We start from the raw sequence: 25,027 nt of genomic DNA, 5'->3' as shown, positions 1-25,027 counted from the left end.
GAGTGTCCCCGTAGTGCTAGGACACGGTCTGGACCATCATGGGACCCTCTACAGCAGTGGTTTTCACCCATATTTCCTTTTGAGCAATGGAACTCTTTCTTCCAACAAAATTAAGTATGATGGGGGGAAAATACATATATATATATGTGTGTGTGTGTATATATATATATAACTGCACATAAATAATATATATACACATATAAATTTTTTAAGGCATTGCTTGGTTGAAGCAGGGAAGAGGGCCTTGTTCTCAACATCTTCACACCTTCCCCAGCCAGGAGGTCCTGGTCTCCATGGAGCTTGGTTGGGAAATGGCGCTGGACACACAGCAGGCACCTCGGATCTTTCTGGTAGCGGCAGGACCAGAGGACCTGTGCCCAGTATTACCTGTTGGGAGTGGATGTCATCCCACCCACTCTTGGCCCCATTAGCCCACTGGCCTTGGGGCTGAGTCTGGACAGGACAGGGCCTGACCTCCTAGTGCCATCCCAGCAAAGGAAAGAGCTGCTCTAGCCTGAGCCAATTTAGGAGAAAATGACATTTTTATCAAAACATGTCCCTAGAGTCTCTTCCAAGAGTTTGTCTGGTTGCAAGTGTAGCCCCCAGCCCCCTCCCCAGAGGCCCCACACCTGCCATCACACACATACACACCCAGCTGCCTGCAACATGCTTGCTGCTCGCTCATCTCCAAAGCTCCCTCTTCCAACGTCTGTGTACACAGACCCACGCACATTCCTGCCTGTCGTTCCTTTGGCTCACTCACACGCACACACAACTACACACAGAGAATGGACGCACACAAACACATACACACGGTCACAATCAGACGCACCCACCCTGCATTTCCTCTAACGAATACGCTCACACCTGCAGAGCTCCCCTTGGCACACCTTTGCCCACACGCTTGTACACACATACACACACAAACGGTGGGAGGGTGGAGGGGACAGGACGGCCTCCAGCCCAGCACACTCATCCGACAGAGAGACATCCACGCCTGTCTCCTGCAGAAGGAGGCGGGAGGAACGTCCCCTCCGCCAGGTAGGGCTCCATCCTCTCACGTGTACAGCCCATCGTCCCCAGAGTCCTCGGGCTCCTAGAGGCTGCCCAAGACCCAGAGTCCAGCGTGCTGTCCACAGCTCAGAGCCCTTGGCCTTCCTCCAATGCTCCAGAGCACAGAATGTTCTTTAGGGTGACCGCGTTCCCATTTTCTTAGGAAGATGGATCTGGGCCCTCCCCACACAGGCATCTCTCCATTACCCGTCCATGCTCACAGCTTGGGGGGAGTTTTTCTTTTGGTTTTCTCCTAGTGACTGTTGACAGCAGGCAAATGCCACTGCCATCAGTCTGCCTTCTTGGAACCATCCAGTCTGAGTGGCTGGATCGGAACAGGCACAAAATGCAGAATCCTGGGAGTGGGGCGGGGGAAACTTGGGAGGTGGCTGGATTTCCTGGGGAGGCTGCGAACTCCTCAATTCAGGAGTGGGAATGCACTTTCCTAAAGCCCTGGAGTACCTGGGAACAAATCCCAGCGCCAGCAGTCTGCACCGCACCTGGAGAGTTTACACATTCACCCTCCTGCCCCACAGAGAGGGGACCAAGCCTCACGGTTGGAACAGGAGCTTCCATGAGAAGCCAATCAAATTTCCCTCCTATCCAGCTTAAAGTCCCCACACTGCACTGTCACCCTGGACCCAGCGAGGATAAACGTTCCCTTCAGTGTACTCTGGGTGCCTGCGGATTTAAAAACCCAATCACTTACCAAATGGGCCTCTCCCTCTTCCCAAACCACTTTGGGTTCAGAGCCACTGTATCTGCTTACAGGAGCTGTGTCCTGTATACGGGCATCCAGCAGAGGAGGCCTGTGGGGACTGAAAACAGCCCGTACCGGGGGACTGTGCTCGCCAGCGAGGCCACGTCGCCCTACTTTGCACAAAGACGTTGCAGGTGCCTGATGCAGCCCGGTACGTTGTCTCTTCCCCCGCGGGCCCATTCCCTAGCCCTGCTCCCAGCCCCACTCACCCATCAGCGTGTGCCCCTCCATGGCAGGGTCAGCCTCGGGCTTGGAGCAGATCTTGGCAAACACTGGGAGCTGCTTCCTCTGAGCAGGGAGTTTGGGGGGCTCGTCGAGCTTGTCGGGAGGCGCTGGAGGAGGCGGAGGAGGCAGAAGCAGGAATGGGCCCAGGTCCGCGGGCTCCCCGGGTCCAGGGCCATTGAACATGCTGTTCTGCAGGAAGTCCTTGATGACCCTGTTCTCCTCCAACACCGTCTTGCTGTCGGGGGCCTTGGACGTTTCCGTGGACTTCAGTGGGAACTGAGCCAGGAGCGTGCTGCTCTCCGAGCTGGAGGCCCCCAGGCTGTTGCCCCTGTCCTCTGTCCCCTTGGCACTCTTGACCTTGGCAGTACGCAGAGTGCCCGTGACCGTAGACATGGCAGAATTGCAGTCCTGCCGGCTGCCGATAACGGACACTGCCACCTTTGGCTCCAGAAGCTTGTCACCGGCAATGATGGAGGCTCCTGGGCGTTCATTGCTGCCTGCCACCAGCGAAGGCACAAGAAGGCAGGGAGCCAGCTGCCCGGGCCCCTCGAGGGAGGTGCTGGGCGCCTCCAGCTCCCCTGAGCTCTCCGTGACCAGGATGAGGTGATCTTTGGTGAGGCTCAAGAACTCCTGCTCCACCAGCAAGGAGATCTCATCTTTGCCACTGGTGAGCTCCAGAGGCCTGCAAACAGGTCAGAAAGACAGAAGGCTTTAGTGCCAGCTCCCTGAGGGTGGCCGTGCAGCAGGGCACGGGCCGCAAGGAAAGGGGATGGAGGAAACACGTCTCCAGGTGTGAGAAACCTATTGCTTTTTAAGAGAGAAAATGGACCATCAGTGGACTCCAAGGGGTTTCTACACCACACCAGTGGGCGTAGTACCGAGAGCTTGGTTCTGGGAATCGGGATGCCTGGGTCCTCTCCCAATACTACATCTTGCTGAGTGAGCTGAGCCTTAATTTCTCTCCACCTCTCCCTGTTCAGTCATGCTCAGGACCCGAAGCAATAAAAGACCAGCAGCACAGGGGACAGGACTGAGCCGACAGCTCAGCGTGGCGTCCAGAGTGCTGGGGCTGAGTCTTAGGAAGCCCCCAGATGCACTGTAGCACGGCAGAGAGCAGGGGACCGCAGGGCCTCCCAGCCTGGCTCTGTCACTTCCCAGCTATGTGATCCTGGGCCCCTTGCTCAGCACCTTGGTCTCCTCTCCTGGTGAACACGAATATCACAGAGACACTTCAGACCTTGTCTGGCACAGTAAGGGCAATACCAGTGTCAGCTAGTATGTCGACACTTCCGTCAGCCTGGCTGGGCCCCTGGTCCTGAAATCTGCACAGTGGTCCCGTGGATGCCCGCGTCCACCTTGGCTGGGCATGGCCCTCTGACCAGAGCACAGACTGGGCCCCACTTCCTGGGAGCACCAACAATTTCTTGATCCCTGAACCGATTCACAAGCATCTCCCTGTATCTAAACGCAGGCCTCTACCTGCACCTCAGACCCCGGGGGCTCCAGCCTGCACCCTTGACGGCCAGCACCAGCCTGATGGGGCCTGATGGTCCCATGGACTCTAGGCTCCTGACGGCTGGCTCTCTCCAGGTGTGGGAGAGGGTAGCAATCCTGCTGGCCTGGCTTGTGGCCCAGCCTGCCACACCAGCATCCTTGGCAAGGGGGAAGCTTCCTCCCTGGCACTCCCAGGAGGACCACGGTCACCCAGCTTAGAACCATCTGCTATCCCTCCTGGATGGGTTCCCATGAAGGGTGGATGAGGTGGCCTACGCAGAGCATTCTGGAAACTGCTGGTAGAAGGTGGTGAAAATGGCAAAAAAAGAGGCAGAGGGAAAAACTAAAGCTCCCTGTGAGTGGAGCTTTGGGGAGGCCCTGCGCACATTCCTGTTCTGACAACCCATTCTGTGGGTGGAGTCAGCCCCGAAAATAATGACTAGGGAATGCGCCCAGCAGGGACCGTCCTTCCTGGTAATGCTCTGTGTATGGGCACACGCACGTGGACACACACACACACGTGCAGTGCAGGCACAAGATGACTCAGTCATCACACGCAGAACCAGGGGACAGTCTCCATATCTGACGACCAGCCACTGTCTACTGTGCCGGGCATTAACCCCTTAGTTGCTGGGTCCTGATGAAGCCCAGAGGGTCCTGGAAAAGGTTTTGGGTAGTCAGGGCACTTGGGAAGCACAGGGAAGAGTTTAAAACTTGGGAGTTTGTCACTATTCTAATAACCGAGGCAACCAATGCCTCCTGACCACCAGCCCCCCATGTGGCCTCCCCAGGCCTGGAGGCTGAGAGAGGTGCCAGGAAAAGCAGACTCCGGCCAAACAGACCGAGGTCAGGATCGGGCACCTCTGCGTATTTCACGTCAAATCCTGGAAACTCAGAGACTCCCCTGTGATGAGGGTATGACACCTGTGACATGGGTAGGACACTACAAGTGCCCAGACGCTGGATGGGGTGAGAACTTGGTGCAGTAACCCCTGTGCGGGCTCAGCATGGACACGCACCAAGGAAGCCCTGGGCACACGGTGGCTGTGAGTGGCAGTGGGAGCAGGCTGGCCCTGGAAGCTCCCGGAGGCCATCAAAGCCATGTATGAGACAAGGCGGTCCACTCTGTTCTCCCCCTCTTTGCCTGCCCTCTCTCCTCTTCCCATCCTTTCCTCCTTCTCACTCTAGACTCGGTCTATAAATTGGCCCCCCTCTCCTGCCGTGTCCCTGGGAACACCTGCAATAAAGAGACTGCCAATCCATGGCCCCGAGTTATTGATCCCCTGTCTTCCTCTTCATCTTCACCCTCAAAGGGAGCAGGGGAGTCTCAAGTCACAGAAACCAGATACTTGAGGGACCCGTTTTTGTCTCTCCCGTGCCTGCCCCAAAACTTGCAAAGCAAGTTATGTACCAACAGATCTTCTGAATTAGAAAGACTCACCACAATTATGTTAATTTTTTTTTTTTTTTTTTGCCATGCTGCAGCAAGGCTTGCGGGATCTTAGTTCCCTGACCAGGGATCGAACCCGGGTGCTCGGCAGTGAAAGCGCCCAGTCCTGACCGCTGGACAGCCAGGGAACTCCTCAACTATGTTAATTTTTAAAAATTGGGATAATGGGATTGTGGTTATATTTAAACAACAACAAAAAGGGTCCTTTTATAGATACATACTAAAGTATTTACAGATAACATTATGTCTGGGATTGGCTTTAAACTTAATCTAGCAAGGGGAGGGAAAAGATGGGGGCGGGGGAATAGATAAAATAAGATTGCCCCTATGTTGATCATGGCTAAGGCTGGGTGAGGGGTACATGGGTTCATCACATACTAGTTGTTCTATTTTTGTCTGTGTTTGGTTTCTCGTTTTTTTTTTTTTTTTTTTTTTTCCTAAAATAAAAATGTTCTATAATAGACGTACACACAAAAGTCTCACCACTGAATCCTTTAAAGTATCAGCTCCAAGGAGAAGTCAAAGCAGCTTCTAAAAGACCCACAGGGCCCGAGGTCCCTGTACCAAAAGCCACCCCGCAGGCAGTCCCTTCTCAGCACCTGAGAGGACACTCCTCCCCCTCCCCCACGCGGGAACCAGGCTGGCAGAGAGGACCCAGCAAGGGCTGAGTGTGAGCCCCGTTCATATTCCCCGGTCATTCGCCTCTGGACACATCACGGGCGTCACTGGGCCTCTTAGGAAGCTGGCATTCCCAGAAGGGGCAGGGCAGTGCCAAGAACAGAGGGGCCCACCCTGGCTGTGCGTCCCCCACGTGTCCCTGAAAGGCTGGCCCGGAGCACCCGGCCCTCCCCGAGACAGCCCCTACAAACTCCTATTATTTCCTTTGAATCTGCCATGAATCCACTACAGGCCAGACTGGAAGCCAGGCATCCACATATATGCTTGCATTTTAATCCTCTCCACGTCCCTGGGCAATAGACAATATCATTCTCACTTTACAGGTGGGAAGAGTGAGCCTGAAAGAGGTGAAGGACCTTGTCGCTGAGAAAAGTGAAGAGACTGGTGTGAGGATGCTGCCGGGTCCGGCTGACTTCCTGACCTCCTCCTACCCCAACCCGGCTTCTTTTCCAGGGATCGTTCTCCAGCGAGGTCCACCCGGCCCCTGCTCCGTGGCTGGGCTTTGGTCCCCAATCTGAATGCAATCAGGGATATTGCTAGGATCATCCCACCACTCCAGCCTGCGGAGGATCATCACGGTGAATCCTGAGCCTGTCATCCGTGGCATTAGCTGTCCCTGACAGCTCTGTGTCAGCTGCATGTCTGATGAGCACGCCTTCTGGGTCCCCCACCAATTTATGGACAGAAATGTTGAAGGGGAGAGAGTCCAGGGCTGAGCCTTAGGGCCATTGCTGGAAACCCTCCCCCTCCCAGTCTGACAGTAATCCTGGATCAACAGTTTGGGGTAATAAATCAATCCAGTCACTATCATCCCATCTCCACTTCTCCAAGACAGCCTTTATCAAATACCTTGCTGCAATCAAGATTCAGCACACAATTACAAGTCTCTGAGCAAGGGTCTCGCCTACCTGCCCTCTCCACCCCCAAGAAAACAAGATTTGTTTGCTCTTTTCTGTTCTAGAAAACTGCATGCCTGCAGAGCTCAGACATTCTTAGAACTTAGATCAAACCATTCCCCCACTTAAACCCTTATGTGAATTCTCACTACACATAGACTGAAAATCCAAACTCCTTTCTGACCCCCCAGGGCACCCCACAAAGTGGCCCTGTTATCCCCTCCTGCTTTGACTCCTCTTCTTCCAGCCACTCTGGTCTTATAAATATGCCTTGGCATGTCAAGTTCATTCCAACCCCAGGGCCTTTGCACCTCCTTTGGATGCTAGATCATCCCTTGACTGACTCTTACTAGGCACTCTACGCTCCATCAATCTGTTTATTTTCTTCCTAGTGTTTATCATCACCATCATGTAGTATTTTCTTATGTCTTCACTCCCTACAACAACTCATCCTCCCTGAGGGCAGACACTGTATCTTGTTCACCATGGAGGCCTCAGGACCTCGAGCAGTGCTGGGCACATACCTCCAGCTCATTAAGGATTTGTTGAATAAATGAATAAACTGGCTCACGAACTTGTCTTTACCCTTGTCCGTTTCTTGAAACTCTTGAAATCAAGAGCTGTGTTGCCAAAGACTGCCCAACTCCTTCAATGGTTGCAACCTGCCTGGATTTGATTCTATTTCTGGCCTTCCATCTCATGTCCCACCTTGGGCCTGGCACCCCTGTGAGGTGACCGGATGACACTGACCAGCCTGCTTGGCAAGGTCCTAAGAACTCTCAACCCCTGTAAGTCAGTCCCACGGCAGAACCCACACAGACCCTGCCCAGCTCTTAGCGACCACTTTGGGGCTCACAGGTTTTTCCCTCTTCCAACAACTTTGCTGGGTTCCACGTCGAGCCTGCCCGCCTGCATTTCCTGGTATCTATCTTTTTTCCTCTCTTCTTAAGAAGTTTTGCCGATGCTGGCACCTCTCCCGTGCTATTTGCTTTCTGCTTTGAGTTGGTAAAAAGCATAAAATCTGCCACAGACTCTATCACAGTGAATCATTCAGGGCCGTTAACCCAACTCCCGGGCGCTGACAAAGGAAGCTAGTCAGAATTGGTGCTGGGGCTCCAGCTGCTGCCACTACCTCTGCTTTGCCCACCTCCAGAAATGATAGGTGTCTGATGGTGACTCTGTACACGGGCACCACACATCATTTCTGCATTTGCAGTGTATAGAGTCGTATAAAAATAAAGGCTATTGACTGGCTGGCACCCCTTCCCAGAATAATGACTAAGCAAGCATGCTGTTAGCTCCCCGACCGCAGTTCTGTGTTCACGATAACACCGAGAAAAGATGAAAACTGCTATTCGTCTGAGCCAAACAACAGAAAAATGCAAGCAGAGAATTGTTAGTGCTGGAAGAGGACACCAAAACAACTATTTTCTTCCCACTATGGCATTTCAGATTGATGACAAACACGGTACCCAGGCCAGGTGCCCAGGCAACATGGGTGGTTGAAGATCGAAGCAAGAGAAGGGCTCTGGCTCCATCGGGAGACTGACCTCCCGGCTGGGGGTGAGGTCGACTTCACGTGTCTGCGTGGGTGGGGCAGCAGAGCAGAGCGGCTAAAAAGCTCCGCGCCTGGAAGGAGGCAGAAACTGGATTCAAATTCCCACTGCTTAATGGAGGCCAGCCCTCAAGCAAGCTGCCTAATATGTCTAAACCTCAGGTTCTAGTTCACAAAATCAGAAGGATGAGCATTTATGGAGAATGAACTAACCAGCCAGGCACTGTGCTAAATGCTTCCCATGCAAAACTCTCATTTTAATTCCCACAACAGCCCCAGTGGGGTGCTGTGAGGACCGATTACGGTTTTGACCCTATGGTAGTTCCCACCCACCTTGGTTCAGTAACAAAGCAGAGATTTGGAAAGTGATTGAGCATCAGGGTTTAACCTCTTGTTTCTCTTGGGACTCAGCAACCTCCACATGGACGAACCCAGGAAAGTCTGCTGGAGGATAACACATCCCGTGGAGAAAAACCCCAAGGTCCTCAGCTGACTAGCCAGACCTGGGTGACTACAGACACTGCAGATGTGTGGGTGGGCACGAGGCACGTCCCGCCAAGCTCACCCAAGCCTCTCCCAGAAGAACAACCCAGCGGAACCCAGCCCAGACTGCTCAACTACGGAAATGGGAGCTAAGTAGGAAGCTGTGGTGCTGAGCTGCTAAACTCTGAGGTGGTTTGTTACACAGTCGGCCCTTCGTATTCACAGGTTCGACACTGGTGGCTTCAACTGACCGTGGATGGAAAATACTGGGAAAAAAAACTCCAGAAAGTTCCAGAAAGCAAAACTTGAATTTGCTGCACACTGGCAACTACTTACATAGCATTTACATTGTATTGTACAACTCTTTACATAGCATTTACGTTGTATGAGGTACTATAAGTAATCAGGAGATGATTTAAAGTATACGGGAGGATGTGTGTAGGTTATATCCAAATACGACACCATTTTATGTAAGGAACTTGAGCATCCGCAGATTTTGATATCCATGAACATTCTGAAACCAATTCCCTGTAGATACCAAGGGACTATTGTTTATCAAAAGCTAACAGGCACAGAGAGATACAGTTATCGCAGTTTTTAAATGAAGAAGCTAAAGTCACCATCCCCCGATTGGCCCCCATCCTCACTTGACCAAGGCTGGTGGACATTTCTGGGTCTTCCTATCTGCATGGGGAACAGGGACCCATCTTCAATGCCCCTGGTGCATATGTCACAGCACCCAGGGTGGCGCCTGCCCAATGTGGAGGGAAGGGACACAGCCACCTCTGTCAAAGCTACCTGGTGTCTTCATCTTTCCTCTCCTCCAGAGCCAGGATTCACTGAACTGCCCTGGGTACACACACCATACCATGCACACACATACGCACCAACTTATGTGTGCACACACAGCAGTCACGTACATGCACATATCCCAATGTGCACACACACACCCATGCACACACACATACCACAGCTGTGCACACACACACACTAACGCATATGCATGCACACATAAAGCAAGCCATGTACACACACACACCAATGCACATACACACACCCAGGCACACAGCTGTGCTACAGCCACACACACCTGTGTGCACACACACACACGCTACAACCATGCCCACACACATACCACAGACGTGCACACACCCACACACGCAAACAACCGCAGCATGTACACACACCTCACAACCGTGCACATACACCCAGGCACACACGCACACACCACCACCACCATAGCTTTGTAGAAACCCAGCAGGAAGAAAGAAAGGGGGAAGGAGGGCAGATTCCCCTATCTTCCAGCCTGAGGGGCCTGGGCAGACTGTTTTCAGTCTACGGGGGGAAGGGGGCAGTTGAGAGAAACTGCAGATTCAGTTGCCATCCCAGGGCCTGCGCACCTGCATCCCAAAGGTACCTGGAAAGCCACTGAGTTCCACCTGCTGGCCTTTCTCTGGTGGGGGTGTGGTGGGCAGCGGGCCTTCAGAAAACCCTGATTCCCACCCCGCCGCTCCTCCGCTCTCCAGGCTGCGTGAGGATTAAGTGAGATGATGAATATGAAAGCGCGCGGTAAACTGTAACGGGCGCTGTGCAAATGTTAGCGGCTCTGACGGAGAGACGTGCGGTGCCCAGAGGCCCGCTGACCCTTCGCAGCCCAGGGCCTGGCCGGCTGGGGGTGGGAAGCCGGGAAGTGGCTGAAGGTGCGGTCACCTGCACCGTGGGGATGCTGACGTCGCCGGGGGTTAAGGGAGACGACACTGTGAAATCCCTCAGCTGCCCGAATGCCACGCCTGGGCTAGATGTTCATCTCATTCCTTAGCAAAGGCCTTCACACAGAGTAGAGTCCATTTTTACAATGTCCCTGGCATCCTCTTAGAACCCAAAAACGGTCGATCTCCTTCCTTCATGCTTTTTTTGGAACACCTCTTTCTCAAAGTGGTGTCCCTTTGAAGCCTAAGGTTCCATCATCTTTGACCCCCAAAGTATCAGAGAACCTCCTACAAATATGCACAGGAATCCCCTGTGGTGCTTGTCTCAAATGCAGATTCCCTGGACACTCCTGGGGAAATGGCAGTTCAGTTGGTCAAAAATGGGGCCCAGGCATCTGCATTCTGAGCCAGTATACCTCCTCCACCCTCTGCCCCCAGGCCTGCAGTTCTGGTACAAATGAGGCACCTGAGGACACACATCCAGGTGTGAATTTCCCTTCAGACACTTCAGCTCCCCTCCCCACCCCCGCCTGTCCCTCAGGGCAGGTGGGACAGTCTCCTAAGACAGATTGGCAGGTGGAAGTGAGACCTTCCACTCTGCCCCCTCCCTGACCCTCCATCTGTCTGGAGGGGAGAGAAAGGAGTACACAGAGGCAGGCAGGGGTTGAGCCTCTGACTGGAAGGGTGGGGGGATGAAGGATTCAGTGAGCTGGGGAATGAGACACGAAATACTGGGGAGTAAATACAACAATAAAGGAGCTTCGGCTGGGAGCTACAGAGTGATTCTTATTGTTCAAATTATCTTTAAAACTTTTCATTTGAATCTGTTTAATAAGAAGAGGCTTACCCTAAGGAAGAGGTATTTTTTTAAATGTGACTTGGGAGCTGAATTGGAAAGAACGTTGCAACAAAGATATTAAAAAGGGGATTAAACCAAACCACCGGTGGCCCATCTCTGCAGGCTCCTACAGCCTGCGACACGGCTCCCAAAACCATAAAATTAAATTAAAAAGGGGGACACAGGACGTGGGATGTTAATCATGATTCATCTTCCCTTCACCGCTCATGGCTCCCGGTGTTAAGCAGAAGGAGGAAGGGCTATTCTGAATGGCTCCTGGTGTAGGGAAAGAGCTCTGGTCTTAAAGCTTCACCAGGTCCCTATCCCTATTCTGCCCCCTCCAAGCTGGATGACTCTGGGCAAGTTGCCTAACTTCTCTGAGCCCCAGCTTCCTCATCTGTAAAATGGGAATAATATTGACCATCAACTGGGAAGGGTTGCTAAGACAATGTGATAAACAGAAATTTTAAATACAGAGCCTGGCACATATTAGGTGCTCAAGAAAATGTTAGTTCCCTTCTTAAGCTCAAGGCAGAAGGAGGAAAAGACCTTGCAATGTCTTGGCCTCCTGATATCCCGTCCCTACGTCACTCAATGCTTTCTCTGATGATTGTGACCTCTGGTTTGGATCCTGGCAACCTCTGGGCCTCACTCTCCTTGCAGTGGCATTTTTATGGTTCATCCATCATTCACTTACTCATTCATTCATACACACTGCATTGCCACTGAGTGCCAGGAACTCGGCTGGGCGCTGGGGAGACAATGATGAGCTAGACATGGCCCTTGCCCTTAAGAAGCCGTGGTCAGGTGGGGGAAGAAAGACTGTTGCCACCAGCAGCGTACAATACATGCTAGATGACCACCTCATCAGAAACCCTATGCCAGAATGGCGTTGACACATCCCACTGGGACTTTGTGTCCTCTCCTCTGGCCAACGGTCAACACAAGAGCTGGTTATAAACTGACTCTTCCATTCTATTACCTGCATATAAAGACCCCTACCATTAGGTCCTCAGAGCTAAGGAAGGATTTGTCTCTCCTGATGACCTCTCCTGCTTTCTCTTCTTAGATGATATGAGTTATAGAAACTAACTGGTATATTCCCACTTTTTGCCCCAGCTGCCAAGAGTCTCAAAGCAACATGCTGGCCTCCACTGAACACTTTTCCTTAGCTTAGTTTTTCTGGTATATAAGTCTCCTCGCCCCATACCATTCTTGATTACTTAACCCTTGTCATTTTGTCCTTGATAGTAATGATAATAGGGTGATGATGAAGATGATGAACTTGAAGTCCTTATTTTCTGCCAGATGCTGTATGAACTTTGCACACATTCTTTCATTAACCTCCACAATAGTCCTTTAAGGTGGTCACTATGACTTTTTCCATCTTTCAGATGAGGAGAATGGGGCACAGAAAGTTTGAGCAACTTGGTGACAGCTAGGAAGTATACTGGGATACTCCTTATTTTATTGTTATCTGAGCCACCTTTAAACTCTTAGGAAAGAGAGGGGATATAATTGTTTATTTAAATTTTTAAAAAGGAACGTGGAAGAGGGAGGAAGGAGAAATGTTAAATGGGGTGAGCAGTGAAAAATTTACAGAATGATACACTAATTCCAGGTCTTTAAGGATGGGTAAGATTTCAGTAGACAGAGAGAGATGGAAGAAAGGCATTCCTGGTAGTGAAATAACCTGAGCAAAGGTAAGGGAATGTGCGCCCGCTTGTGGCGCATCTTGGTTTACAGAGAGTCTGGAGAAGAGCAGCCAGGTGTGCACCTAGAGATGTGGGTAGGACCAACTACAGAGACTCTTTTCAAGACCAGGTCAGGGGGTTCAGAAGACAATGAGGAAGCCGTGGAAGATGCCTGAGCAGTGCTGTTAATGTGCTTCAGGAAGACGAAGCTGGTAAAGGGCGAAGGACATCCAAGAGGGAAAGGAACCAGGCACAGTAAGATGAGACGATCTGAAAATGGCAGAAGAGAGACCTGCAAGGAAGCAAGGAATCAAAAACCACCATGAAGGCAACTGACAGATGTGTAAGGAGACTGGAGGAGAGAAGGGTCAAGGGCCTTGAACCTCTATCTGCAGCACTATTTGTGCACTAATTCACTTGACAACCGGGACGGAGGATGCATTGATGTCAACGTGATTGGGGTCATAGTAGTGGCTGAGACCCAGCCCTGGGAAGCTTAAGGGAAGGGGACACTTAAATGTCCATGAGAAAAGACTCCAACCTGGGGCCTGGGGTTTTCTGACATTCTAAAATGTCAAGGGATGTGAGGATGTGTTTCAGGCCAAAGGGTGTATGGCAGCTTCCCTCAGATTCTCAAAGAGAGGTTTGACCCCTACAAGGGGAGAAAATGCTAGTCTGGAGTGAGCATTAGACTCCAAGGGTGTCCAGAACTGGCTTCTGCTCTAGGGCATCAGTCCGAGTTTCCACGTGTGAGTCTTGTCCTCATCACTCCCAACACTTGGTTTCAAGCTTTAAAAAAAATAATTTTTTTAATAAATAAAAGTGAGGATGTAGTCCAAGCAACTTTTCCAGAAAAGTAGGATTCATCCCATTTTTCCTGAGCTGGGTCTTGAGAAGAAAGCCTCCAGAAAGAGTTCTATAAGCGCAGGGAAGGACGGGAAGCTCCCTAGGGTGATGGGAAATCGCGTGGGGGTGGATGAGAGCGGAAAGGTGGCTCTCTTACTGTTTTAATAACTGTAGCAACAAAGGACTGGTTTGTTGGGAGAACAGTTCAAACAAGGCAGCACGTTGGGTTCCAAGTCGCAGTGGCTCTCCTGCCTGGAGGACTGGCCAATGGGTGCAAACAGTGAAAATTTACTGGAGCAAGTGCAAAACAGCCCTCTTCCTTCATGAGACAGATAATACCTCAGAAGGCTGCCAGTCAGGAAATCATTTCTGTTTTTTAAATGCTTAAATGGATTTCCTTTCTTTCTGTAGACTTATCCTCCTAGTTGGGTCTGGCTCAGGAAGACCTTCCAGCTCGCCTCCCCCAGCCTCCTCCAGAAAGCCTTCCCTGAACTCCAAGCCCAGGTCACGTGTCCCCTCGGTGTGCTCCCACAACACTGGCACTTCATCCGGACATTTATCCTAATACGTTGTGATCTGCCCTCCTCAAGACACTGAAGGTCCAGGTAGGAGCTCAGAGACTGTCCCCATCTTTTTCACCACTGTATTGCTTTCACACTTTGCCAGGCATGCACAATAAATATTTGCTGAACATCATTGCTGTCACATGGATCTGTGTCCGTCCCACCCACTAGACTGGTAGCTCTCAGAGAGACGGGCTTCTGTCCTACTTATCTCTGTATCCCTGGGACCCAGCACAGGGCCTGCCACCCAGAAGGCAACTGTGAATGTCTGTTGAATGAATCCATAAATGAGGGAATGAACAAATGTCATTTCACAGTCAGGGCAATGGAGTCAACAGCAAATCCAAAATCCCCATTCTAAGGCTGTGACGTTTTAGCAACAGGGGGATTGAATGAATAGGTAATCCTAGAATATGAGTCAGTAAGTGGCTTTCCACAATTCTCTCAGCCCAAATTTAAGACTAATTAAAAGATAACTGAACAAGAGTCTGGAGTTTAATTGACACTAGACAGAACTACTGATTTCTCCCCCATAGCCCATTTCTCCCCATTTCTTCCCCACCTCAACAAATGCACCACCGTCCAGCCAGCGCTTAAGCCAAAAACCTCAATTCAGCTGTGATGTCTCTATCTGTGTGCCCCAAACCATCTGCAGGCTCTTTTGACTTCTCTCAAAATACACGCCGAATCCCCCCCTTTTTCCATTTTCACTGCAATCACTCTGGTCTAGCCACCATCACCATCGTGCTCATCTGGACTATTGCAGCATCTTCCCAGAGGTCTCCCAACTTGCTCTCTCACCTGTCTAACAAACCATCTCCACACAGCAGCTGGAGACATCTTTAAAAACTAGTGAATGTGATCGTGTTACACCCCCTTCCTAAAAACCTCCAAAGGTCTCCCATAACATGGAGAATCAAATGTGAACTCCCTACTGTGGTCCTCCAGGCCTTCTGAGACCTTGCCTGACTGTCTCTGGTATCACCCTGTGCCACGTCGCATCACTCACTACACCCCAGCCGTGTTGTCCCTCTCCAAGCCCACTCACATCTCAGAGTCTCTGTGGTTTCTCTCCTTTCTGCCTGGACATCCTTCCTTAGATCTTCACCTGACTGGCTCCTTCTTGGGGTCCAGGTCTCAGCTCAAATGACCGCCCCTACTCAGAGAGTCCTTCCCTGACCACCCCATCTAAAGGAGGTCCCCCTAGTACTTTAGTCAGTTTTATTTCCATCAGAGCACTCTCTGCTAGCTGAAATTATTTGGTTTATTTTTATGTGTTTATTATTGGTTTCTTCCAACTAGAATACCAGTTCTTTTCCCATTCTAAAGTTATCATACTCTTCTATTTACTTATTTTCTGTTTCTCTCCCCTACTTGAATGTAAGCTCTAGGAAGGCAGGACCTCATCTGGTTTACAGCTCTATTCCACTAGCTCTTAGCACAGAGCCAGGCACATAGTAGATGCTTAATAAATACTTGTTGAATGAATAACTGAAGGAATGAATGTATGAATGAACTCAAAATGTGTCCATAGGCTGAAGTTGGCTTGTGGAGAAAAGTGAATGTGGTGTTAATTGCCATTAACTGGAATACAGAATATCAATGGGGAGAATCCAATCTGCTTGGATTGGATCATACCTGGATTATTGTACTTGGTTCTGGTTGCTGCACTGCCCCAGGGACCAGCAGTGTGGGCAAGAAACTGACCAAGTTGGTACCTGAAGGGAAACTTAGAAAAACAGAGATACTCAGCTTGTGAAAACAAGAAATCCTTGGAGGAGTGTTGTTGCCATCTTTTAATATCTAAAGGGTTATTGAGAGGAAGGCGGGGATAGATTTGGTTTGGAGCCCTAAGGACAGAATCCAGATCAATGGGTATTAGTTTGATAGAGACAGATTTCAGCACAGGAAGAAAATGGTTTTTTGACAGTCAGGGTTCATAGCAAAGGAAGGAGCTACCTTAGGAAGTGGTGAGCTCTGCATCTAAGAAAGTGTACAAGTGGATAACCACTTGGCAAGGATATCGAGGAAGGGATTCAAGCAGCAGAAGATAGCCTTCAAGATCCCTTTCAAACTTGAAATGTCTGGGTTTCTACGATATATGGGGACAAAGTAAAAAAAAAAAAAATCTGGCTAACAAGAGTTCTAGAGCTTACTTATCTACCTGCCCTGATAGCAGTTAGCAACTCCAAAACCCAAACTGGGTTTACAAAATTAAACAGTAGGCAGATTAGCTGAGAGGTTATCTTGTGGGCCTGAAGCCATCCCACAAATATGCTGGACAGCTCCCTGGATTTGAAATCTGTTATCTATGTGTGATCACTCAGAACATGGGACTGCCGAATATTTTGACTCTCCAAAAAAATGCCTTAATTTCTAGGAGAAGGCAGCCAACTCTATCACGTAGTAGCTAAGATGGTCCTGGGTTTGTTTCCTGAAACTACACCACTTCCTAACTGTAGGACCTCGGACAAAGAAATGAACCCCACCAAACCTGTTACCTCATCTGTAAAAAGGATCTGATTGAAAAATAGGGGAGGGAGGAATTGAAACAAGAATGACCCAAAGTTAATAATTAATGAAGCTGATTGACAGACATTCATTATACTATTTTATGTGTTTGAACATTTGCATAACAAACAGTAAAAAGAGGGGGAGTTTAAAATAGTACCCACTTCATGTAATAATTGTAGGGCTTAAGGAAATCATCATCATCATTATTACAAGGAATTTTTACAAATCCTAGTTATTACCGGGAATGTTTAAATATCCCATTTAATCATCCCAACAACCCGATGAAATGCGTAGTAATCATCTCCACTTGGCAGATGAGGAAACTGAAGCTCACATAAATTAAACAAATCCCGCAGCTGGCACAGGGCTGAAATGCGATCTGAAACCAGAGTTATCTGATTCCACCACTGCAGCTGCCTTTATTTCAAGAACAGCTCACTGTGTTCTACTTGGTTGATATCTGCACGATTATGATATCATTTATTCATCTAAGGCAATGGTTTCCTAGCTCTTTTCTCATAGCAGAACCCTTTTTTCAGATACAGCCTTTACTCAGAACTTCAGTAAGTAAAAACCCATAAAAGCCGAACAGCTCTGGCTGATGTGGGGATCGGGACGCAGCAACCAGGACACTTGACTCCAGGGTTGCCCCTGAAGCACCCTAAGGTCTATGAGCATCATGTGAAAACCCCAGATTGAAGGCAACAAAAACAACCACCAAAACCCCTGAACCCTGAGAATTGCATTTAGAGACAGCCTCACGGGAATAATGTAGCTTTCAGTTTCCTGTCCCCATTACATTTGATCCTCATTATCAACTCTGAGATGGACAAGGCAGGGCATATCATTCTCCATTTGCAGATGAGAAAATTAAGGCCAAATGGAGTTAAGCGACTGGCCAAAGGTGTGCCAGTTCAGTTTTCGGCCAAGTGCAGACTGGAAGTAGAGTCTGTTTCCATTAACTCCGTGTGACCTGGCAGAGAGGGTGCAATCTACTGGAAATTGCCACTGACCCTTGGTCCACAAAGTGGCCAATCAGCTCCTTGGCCACTGAGAGCTGAGCAGAGCCCCCCAGGCCCCCTCCAAGGCCCTGTCCCAGAGCAGATGGCAGTGGGCAGGGGAGAGGGTCTCAGTGCCACCGGAGGGCAGGACAGCAGGATTTTGGCTGTAGACGGGCCATTCCCATCCCAGCCGTATACTGCTGAGCAGGGGGCAGGGTAGGCAATAACAGCCAAAGTGCCTTTCGCCTTCATGTGTAGCAAGTAAATAAGCCCAAAAAGGGTCAGCATGGAGTGCAGAACTGGGGAGCAGTTACGCTTTGCCTTTCTTAGCTCTTGCGTAGAAATCCCTGAAACCAGACTCAGCTCATAATTGCCTGAAGGGTTCCCCCACTCCAGAACATCTCTGAGCTGAGCTGGAGCATGTGTTGGAAGAGGCAACACTTAATTATCACTTAGTCTTTAATTAGCACTTAATTATTAACACTTAATCCATCTGTAAAATGGGGACGCGAATACCTGCCTCACAGGGACTCTGGGAGGATTAATTAATGTTTGCAGCCCACTTTGAAGATGCAAAGCAGTAAACAAGTGTTCAATGGTGGCATTAATAACTCACCGGATTTACTCGCTTTTCCTAACGAGGTTCTTTCTTCTTCTCTGTTCCTCCCTCTCCTTTCTAATATCCGTCCCCAGCAACATCTACCCAACTTTGCCCTCCTGGAGAAACTTTTAGCTCTGTGTTTCCCAGACACAGAATTTCCCATCCAGGAAATGGGCTATTTACAGCCATCTTCCTGCACTTTAATTTTCTATTATGTCCTCTGAATATGTCAGTGCCTTCCCAGTAAATATTTTGATGTGCGCTCTCGCAGCGGCTTCCGTGGAGGCTGAATGGGACAGCTGCTCCCTGTATTAGGGAATTCCAGATGTGGTTTAAAACCATCAGACTCATCTGTGCCAATGCCTAGCCTTTGAGGCCGGCAGGGGAGAAGGATCTTCTAGTTGCCTCTGGGGAAAGCCACGGACTTCTAGCCTTCAGCCCTGGCTAGGGTGGTTTTTCAAGGTCCTCAGATCTACATTGGAGTTGCCAATGCCTTTAGACAAGAAATATCCCCTGAGTGGGCTGGTACAGAGGCAGTAGAAATACAGCCCTGGTCTGGCCCTTCACTCAGGTAACTTCAGGATCCCAATCAACGCTCCTACTGGACAGAGGACCATGGTGGGTGGAGGAAAAGTACACAGCCTTTAGGGTTTAGCCAGACTGAACAACAGGTCAAAACACTCCCCCAGAGGGTTAGACCTCATCTCCTCCCCCCTCCCTTGGGTCATGTAAGGGGACACTCACTCTTCTTGGAAGCTGAGGCCATTGTCTCTTGGGGTGCCAGCCATGGGGGCAGAGAGCTGCTCCTTGGAGGTCCTGGGCTGCAAGGCCTCGGGCAGGCCCTGAACTCTCTTCCAGATTTCATGGCAAGTCTTGTCTAAGCTGTCTTGGGGTGTGTCCTGGTGGATCCAGATGTACCTGGGGAACGGGCCCAGGGCGGAGGGGCGCTTGGCCACCAGGGCTGAGGACAAAGCCAGCCCATTCCCACTGGCCATCCTCTTCCTCTCTTTCCGGAAGCCCCTTTGTCCACCCAGGGCTCGAAGACAGGGGGACTGTCCGCCACCACCCCTCATTCACCAAAAAGGGAGATGAGGATGGGGCAGAAGGAGGTCAGTTCTGTCTAGCTGTTGGTCCAGCAAGGTGACTATGTTCAGAGGCCTTCGATTTGTGCGTAAGTGATGGATGGAGGACAGCTTTCTTTTGGGGAGGGGGTACTTATTTTGATTTGTTTTTATTTGCTCTTTCTTGACTTTTGCGCCCCTCCCCTTCTCCCTTAGAAGAAAATATTTAAAAGTCAACAAAAACCAGTAGCTTAGTAACCGTGGAATCCCCCTGAGCTCAGGAACCAGGCACCTGGGGGGGCAGAATGACATCTGGGAACAACTGGAAGGGGAGGGCTGGCTCTCCCCCCAGTCCCTGGCACTCTCCCGTTGCCACCGGCCCCTGACTCCTGGCAGCGCCCGGGGCTCAGCCCATCATCGCTCGCTAAGCCTGGGGGATGACCTGGTGAGGGCCTGGCACACTGCTAGGCACCGGGCTCCGGGATCCTGCCATCGGTTTCTCACTGGGCCTTCCCAGGGACCCCGAGCCCACCGAGGGCCAAGGGCCCCCGCCCGGCCGAGCCCCGCCCTGCTCGCCCCAACTCCCCCTCCAGTCCCCCTCTCCTGGCCGCTCCACCGCCCACAGGAACGGTCCCGAGTGCCCAGCGCCCGCCCCGGCGCCCCCAGCAGACACCGGCCACGGTCCCCTCCCTGGGCTGCGGGGTGGACTGGGGAAGGGTCCCAACGCCTTAAAAGGGCGCTGTCTCCGCGGGGGGCTGGGGCCGATTTGCAGGGCCGGTGGCTCCCACCCGCTTCCCGTCCAGCGCTGGAATTTCTCGCTGGGTTTCAAACGCAACGGCTCGGTGCGCGCGGAGCCCTGCGTTCGGTCTGTGCCCCAGGCCCTCCGGTGGGGTGGGGGCGGGGACCAGAGGACCCCAGAGCGCTTTCCCCCATTAGAGGTCAAGGGCACCGTGCCCCGGCTCGCCTCGCCACCGCGGGCTCCTCGTACCCACCTGGACGCCTGCCGGTCCCTGCCCGGGTATCACTGATTTCACCCCTAACTGCCCTTTGACCAGGCGCTTACCATGTGCCAAGCGCTCGGCTTTAAAGTTGATACCGTTATGTATTATTGTTCTACATTTGAGGAAACCGAGTCTCAAAGTCCTAAAGGGGTGTGTTCAAGGCCCACTAGGAAGCGGGGAGCTGGGGTTCAAACCCAGGCACCCCAGGCTACTGATACAGACTGGTTTCTCCAGCGCTGGGCTCAGCGGTCCCCAGGGTGGGCGGAGGTGCCGAGAGAGGGTCTAAGCTAACCGCTTGCTGCTCGGTGGGCTCCGCCCCACTCTGGAGGGGCTTCCTTAAACTCGGAACCAACATGGGACCTCCCTCTGCCCGGGGCTCTCTGGCCCCAGGAGTCAATGGTTGTTCCTCCAGTGTTTCCCCAGTAAAGGATTATCAAGAGGACGGACGGGAAAGAAGAAAGAAGCCTGGACGCGAATAGACGAGATGGCAGCCTGTTCATGTAGGGTTGAACCCTGACACTACCCCTTACTAGCTGTGTGACCCTAACAACTGTCTTCACTTCTCCCATCCTTCATTCACTCCCCAGATACTGATGAGCCCTCCTCTGTGCCGGTGAGTTGCGGGACAGTGAGAAAGCATGAAGGTGAACGAAACTGGCATGGTCCCTGCTCTCATGGACCCTATATTCTCTCGTGGAGGGGGATAGATCGCCAACTAGCAGAGCAAGTAAATAAGTAATAATTACAGATGAAATAAGGGCTCTGATGGAAACTAGCCAACAAAGTGAGGCAATGGGGAGAGAAGAGGTGGCAGCATCAGACGACCATGCAGGCAGGCCACTTAGAGTAGGTAAGGTAACATTGGAGATGAAGCAGAAGGATGAGAGGGGTCCTTTTTTGTAAAATGGTGTTAAAAATTATTAGGAAGGGGCTTCCCTGGTGGCGCAGTGGTTGAGAATCTGCCTGCCAATGCAGGGGACACGGGTTCGAGCCCTGGTCTGGGAAGATCCCACATGCCGCGGAGCAACTGGGCCCGTGAGCCACAACTACTGAGCCTGCGCGTCTGGAGCCTGTGCTCCGCAACAAGAGAGGCCGCGATAGTGAGAGGCCCGCGCACCACGGTGAAGAGTGGCCCCCACTTGCCGCAACTAGAGAAAGCCCTCACACAGAAACGAAGACCCAACATAGCCATAAATAAATAAACAAATAAATAAAAAATTTAAAAAAAAATTATTAGGAAGATCACATTTCCGGTACATAGTAGGCACTTCATAAATCGGTGTGGGATGAATTCATGGCATACTGCATGCAGTGCCTGGCATACCACAGGTGCCCAATACACAGCCTGGCTCTTTACAGAGGGCCTGGGTTCCTGGAAATGTTGACTCTAAATTGTGAAATCCGAGCTTGATTCCCCTTTGATTTTCATTATAAAATTGAAGATGTGTTCCTTTGGGGAAAATTCTGAGGACCTAGACTGAATAAAATTATAGTTAAGAATGTAGAAAACCTTTTAAGATAGTGCATTTAAAAGGAAAAGTGATCACTTCTGATGAAATATTAATAGTTCTGAAAATGTCACTCAGTGTTTGTGCTGCTTGGCATTTGGTTGGCTAACACCTATGCTTAGAGCAGAACACCAACGACCCTGTACTGCCCAGGCCACAGGATTCTGGAAAGTTAGCCAGCTCACTCGTTCCTTCTGTTCCTTCTCCCGTTCGGCAGGAGACTAGGCAACAGGGGCCAAGGACTGCAAAACAAAACAAAACAAAACACGAAATACACCAGGGATAGAGAACAAAGATAGGGGTGTGTTTCTTGGAACACAGAGCTGAGGTGTCTAGAAGAGTCTGCAAAAAACTTAAGTGGCAAACAGTATAGAGGTGTTTCAAAAAACTAAAAATAGAACTACCATATGACCCAGCAAGTCCACTCCTGGATATATATCCAAAAAAACAAAAACGCTAATTCAAAAAGATACATGCACCCTAATGTTCATAGCAGTAGTATTTACAATTGCCAAGATATGGAAGCATCCTAGGTGTCCATCAACAGATGAATGGATAAAGAAGATATATATATATATATATATATATATATATATATATATATATATATATATATATATATATACATACAATGGAATACTACTCAGCCATAAAAAAGAATGAAAATTTTGCCATTTGCAGTAACATGGATGGACTTGGAAGGCAATTTGCTAAGTGAAATAAGTCAGAGAAAGAAAAATACTGTATGATATCTCTTATATGTGGAATCTAAAAAGCACAAATACAATGAACTAGTGAATATAACAAAAAAGAAACAAACTCAAAGATATAGAGAACAAACTAGTGGTTACCAGTGGGGAGATGGAAGGGGGGAGGGGCATTATAGGGGTAGAGGATTAAGAGATACAAACTATTAGGTATAAAATAAGCTATAATGGTCTATTATACAACACAGTGAATATAGCAAATACTTTATAATAACTATAAATGGAGTATAACTTTTAAAAATTGTGAATCACTATATTGTACTCCTGTAACTTATATAATATTATACATCAACTATGCTTTAATGAAAAAATATGTAAGTGGAGTACTTAGAGCCAGTATAAACAAACCATATCTAATCTGGTAGCCACTAGCCACATGTGGCTATTTTAATTTTAATGTAAGTTATATTAAAATTTCAGTTCCTTAGCTACATTAGCCACATTTCAAGAACCACGTGTGGCTTGTGGCTACCATTTTGGACAGCACAGAGAACACTTTCATTACTGAAAAACACATAGACTCTAGAACCAGACTACCTGGGTTCAAATTCTGAGTTCATGTTTCCTGGCAATGTATCCTTAGGCAAGTTACTCTATGCCTTGGTGTATTAGCTTTCTAGAGCTGCCACAACCAAGTACCACAGACTGGGTGGCTTACTCAACAGAAATTTATTTCCTCACAGTTCTGGAGGCTAGAAGTCCAAGATCAAGGTGTTGGCAGGGTTGGTTCCTCCTGAGGTTCTCTCGTTGGCTTATATACGGCTATCTTCTCCCTGTGTCTTCATACGGTCTTTGCTCTGTGCATGTCTACGTCCTGATCTCCTCTTCTTATAAGAACACCAGTCATGTTGGGTTAGGACTCACCCTAAAGACCCGATTTTTACCTTAACCACTCTTTAAATGTCCTATCTCCAAAGAGTACTTCACATTCTGAGGCACTAGGGGTTAAGACTTCAACATCTGAATTCGGAGGGACACCATGCAGCTCATAACACTTGGTCTCCTCATCTGTAAAATGGGATGACAATAAAGAATATCTATTTTGTAGAATTATTGTAAATGTCCTATTACTACTTAATTATTTAACAAACGGAAAGCCCCTAAAACAACACCTGGCACACAAGAGACACCTAAAAGTGCTGTATATTAGTTTCATTGTTGATTACATTGAAGTGCATGCCACTGGAGTGTCTCAATAACAGCTTCTGTGCTACGTGTAGGGAGGGAGAACTTTAGCTGTACTGGGGAAATTTGCTTTGTGGTGGAGGAATGGACTCGAATCATCAACTAAGCCTTTCTAGGCTTTGTCCATTTTTTAGCACCAACCGTGGCCAAAATTGTGCAAGGCACAGGGCTAGGAGATGAATAACACCTCTAGCCTACACATTGTCACAGGAAGGGAGCAAAGCATTCCAGAAGTGCCTGCTACACAGCAGGTGTGGGAAAAACTGATACACTCTGTGCCCAGCACGTGAAATGGTGTCCAGGACCATTGACTGCTTCGCTTCAAGCTCTAAAATAGGCAGGCACCGGGTTTCACTATTCTATCTTCAGCACCTTGAACAGTGGGTTCAATTTGTGAACCCCTATTACCCTGAGCAGGTTGTTTCACCTCTTTATGCCTCAGTTTACTCATCTGTGAAATAGGGATAATAAAATACTGACCTCATAGAGTTGTTTTGTGGCAACTGAGATAATACATGAGCTGTGCTTTAGAATAGTGAGTCTGGCACATGCATCGTACCCAATGAATGTTAGCTATCATTATTTACGATTCTGGGATTCTTGCTTTTCTATTTGAAACCAGGAAAGCCTCAAGAGGAGGCAACTCTCCCTACCTGTTCTCCAGCCGAAGCCTCTCCTCACGTGGCTTCCATCACAGACACAAACACGGCTAGGATGGAGAACTCAGAAAGGTGGGCACGGCCTACATTCTCTGGTGATTCACAGCTTACTCGTGGAGGCCCTGCCCGTCCTCTAACATAGTTTCAACACCCGGCTCTCACCATAAATATCTCTTTCTAGCTGTAGAAGAAAATTGAAAGGTTTTTTTTTGCCATTTTCCTTTTGCAAATTTTTGACCATTAATAATTTATTTAATTTATGGTCAGCTATGATTTCTCACCAATCTTGGTGCCTACCTGGGAAATCTTGTGCGGTGAGAAAACTCCAACCTACGAATTTTTATCAGATGTAATGAAATTTTTATGACTACTAAATTCAACAGCTAATGAAGTTGACATAATGGTACATTTAGCATTTAATTAAATATTTACTGATTTCAATGTTGCAGTTTTCTTCTTTGTCTTGTGGAGCTAATAACACTTTCA

At 49.4% G+C, this 25,027-nt stretch overlaps 1 protein-coding gene across 1 annotated transcript in view; it reads right to left on the bottom strand.

The window, feature by feature from the left end:
• C1H1orf94 (chromosome 1 C1orf94 homolog) overlaps positions 1–19,433 on the bottom strand; it is a 35,740-nt gene extending 16,307 nt beyond the window's left edge. Inside the window, exons 1-2 of the mRNA XM_059896740.1 lie at positions 19,105–19,433; positions 2,023–2,720 (exon numbers count right to left, since the gene is read on the bottom strand). Of these exons, the coding sequence (XP_059752723.1) occupies positions 2,023–2,720; positions 19,105–19,433 (1,027 nt within the window). The remainder of the gene's footprint in view (positions 1–2,022; positions 2,721–19,104) is intronic.
• Between the last annotated feature and the right edge of the window lie 5,594 nt (positions 19,434–25,027).

This window comes from Balaenoptera ricei, chromosome 1 (genome assembly GCF_028023285.1).
Source record: "Balaenoptera ricei isolate mBalRic1 chromosome 1, mBalRic1.hap2, whole genome shotgun sequence".
In the NCBI taxonomy this organism is placed as follows: domain Eukaryota; kingdom Metazoa; phylum Chordata; class Mammalia; order Artiodactyla; family Balaenopteridae; genus Balaenoptera; species Balaenoptera ricei.
Note: the sequence above shows the minus strand (reverse complement) of the source record. Positions and strands in the feature narration are given on the sequence as shown.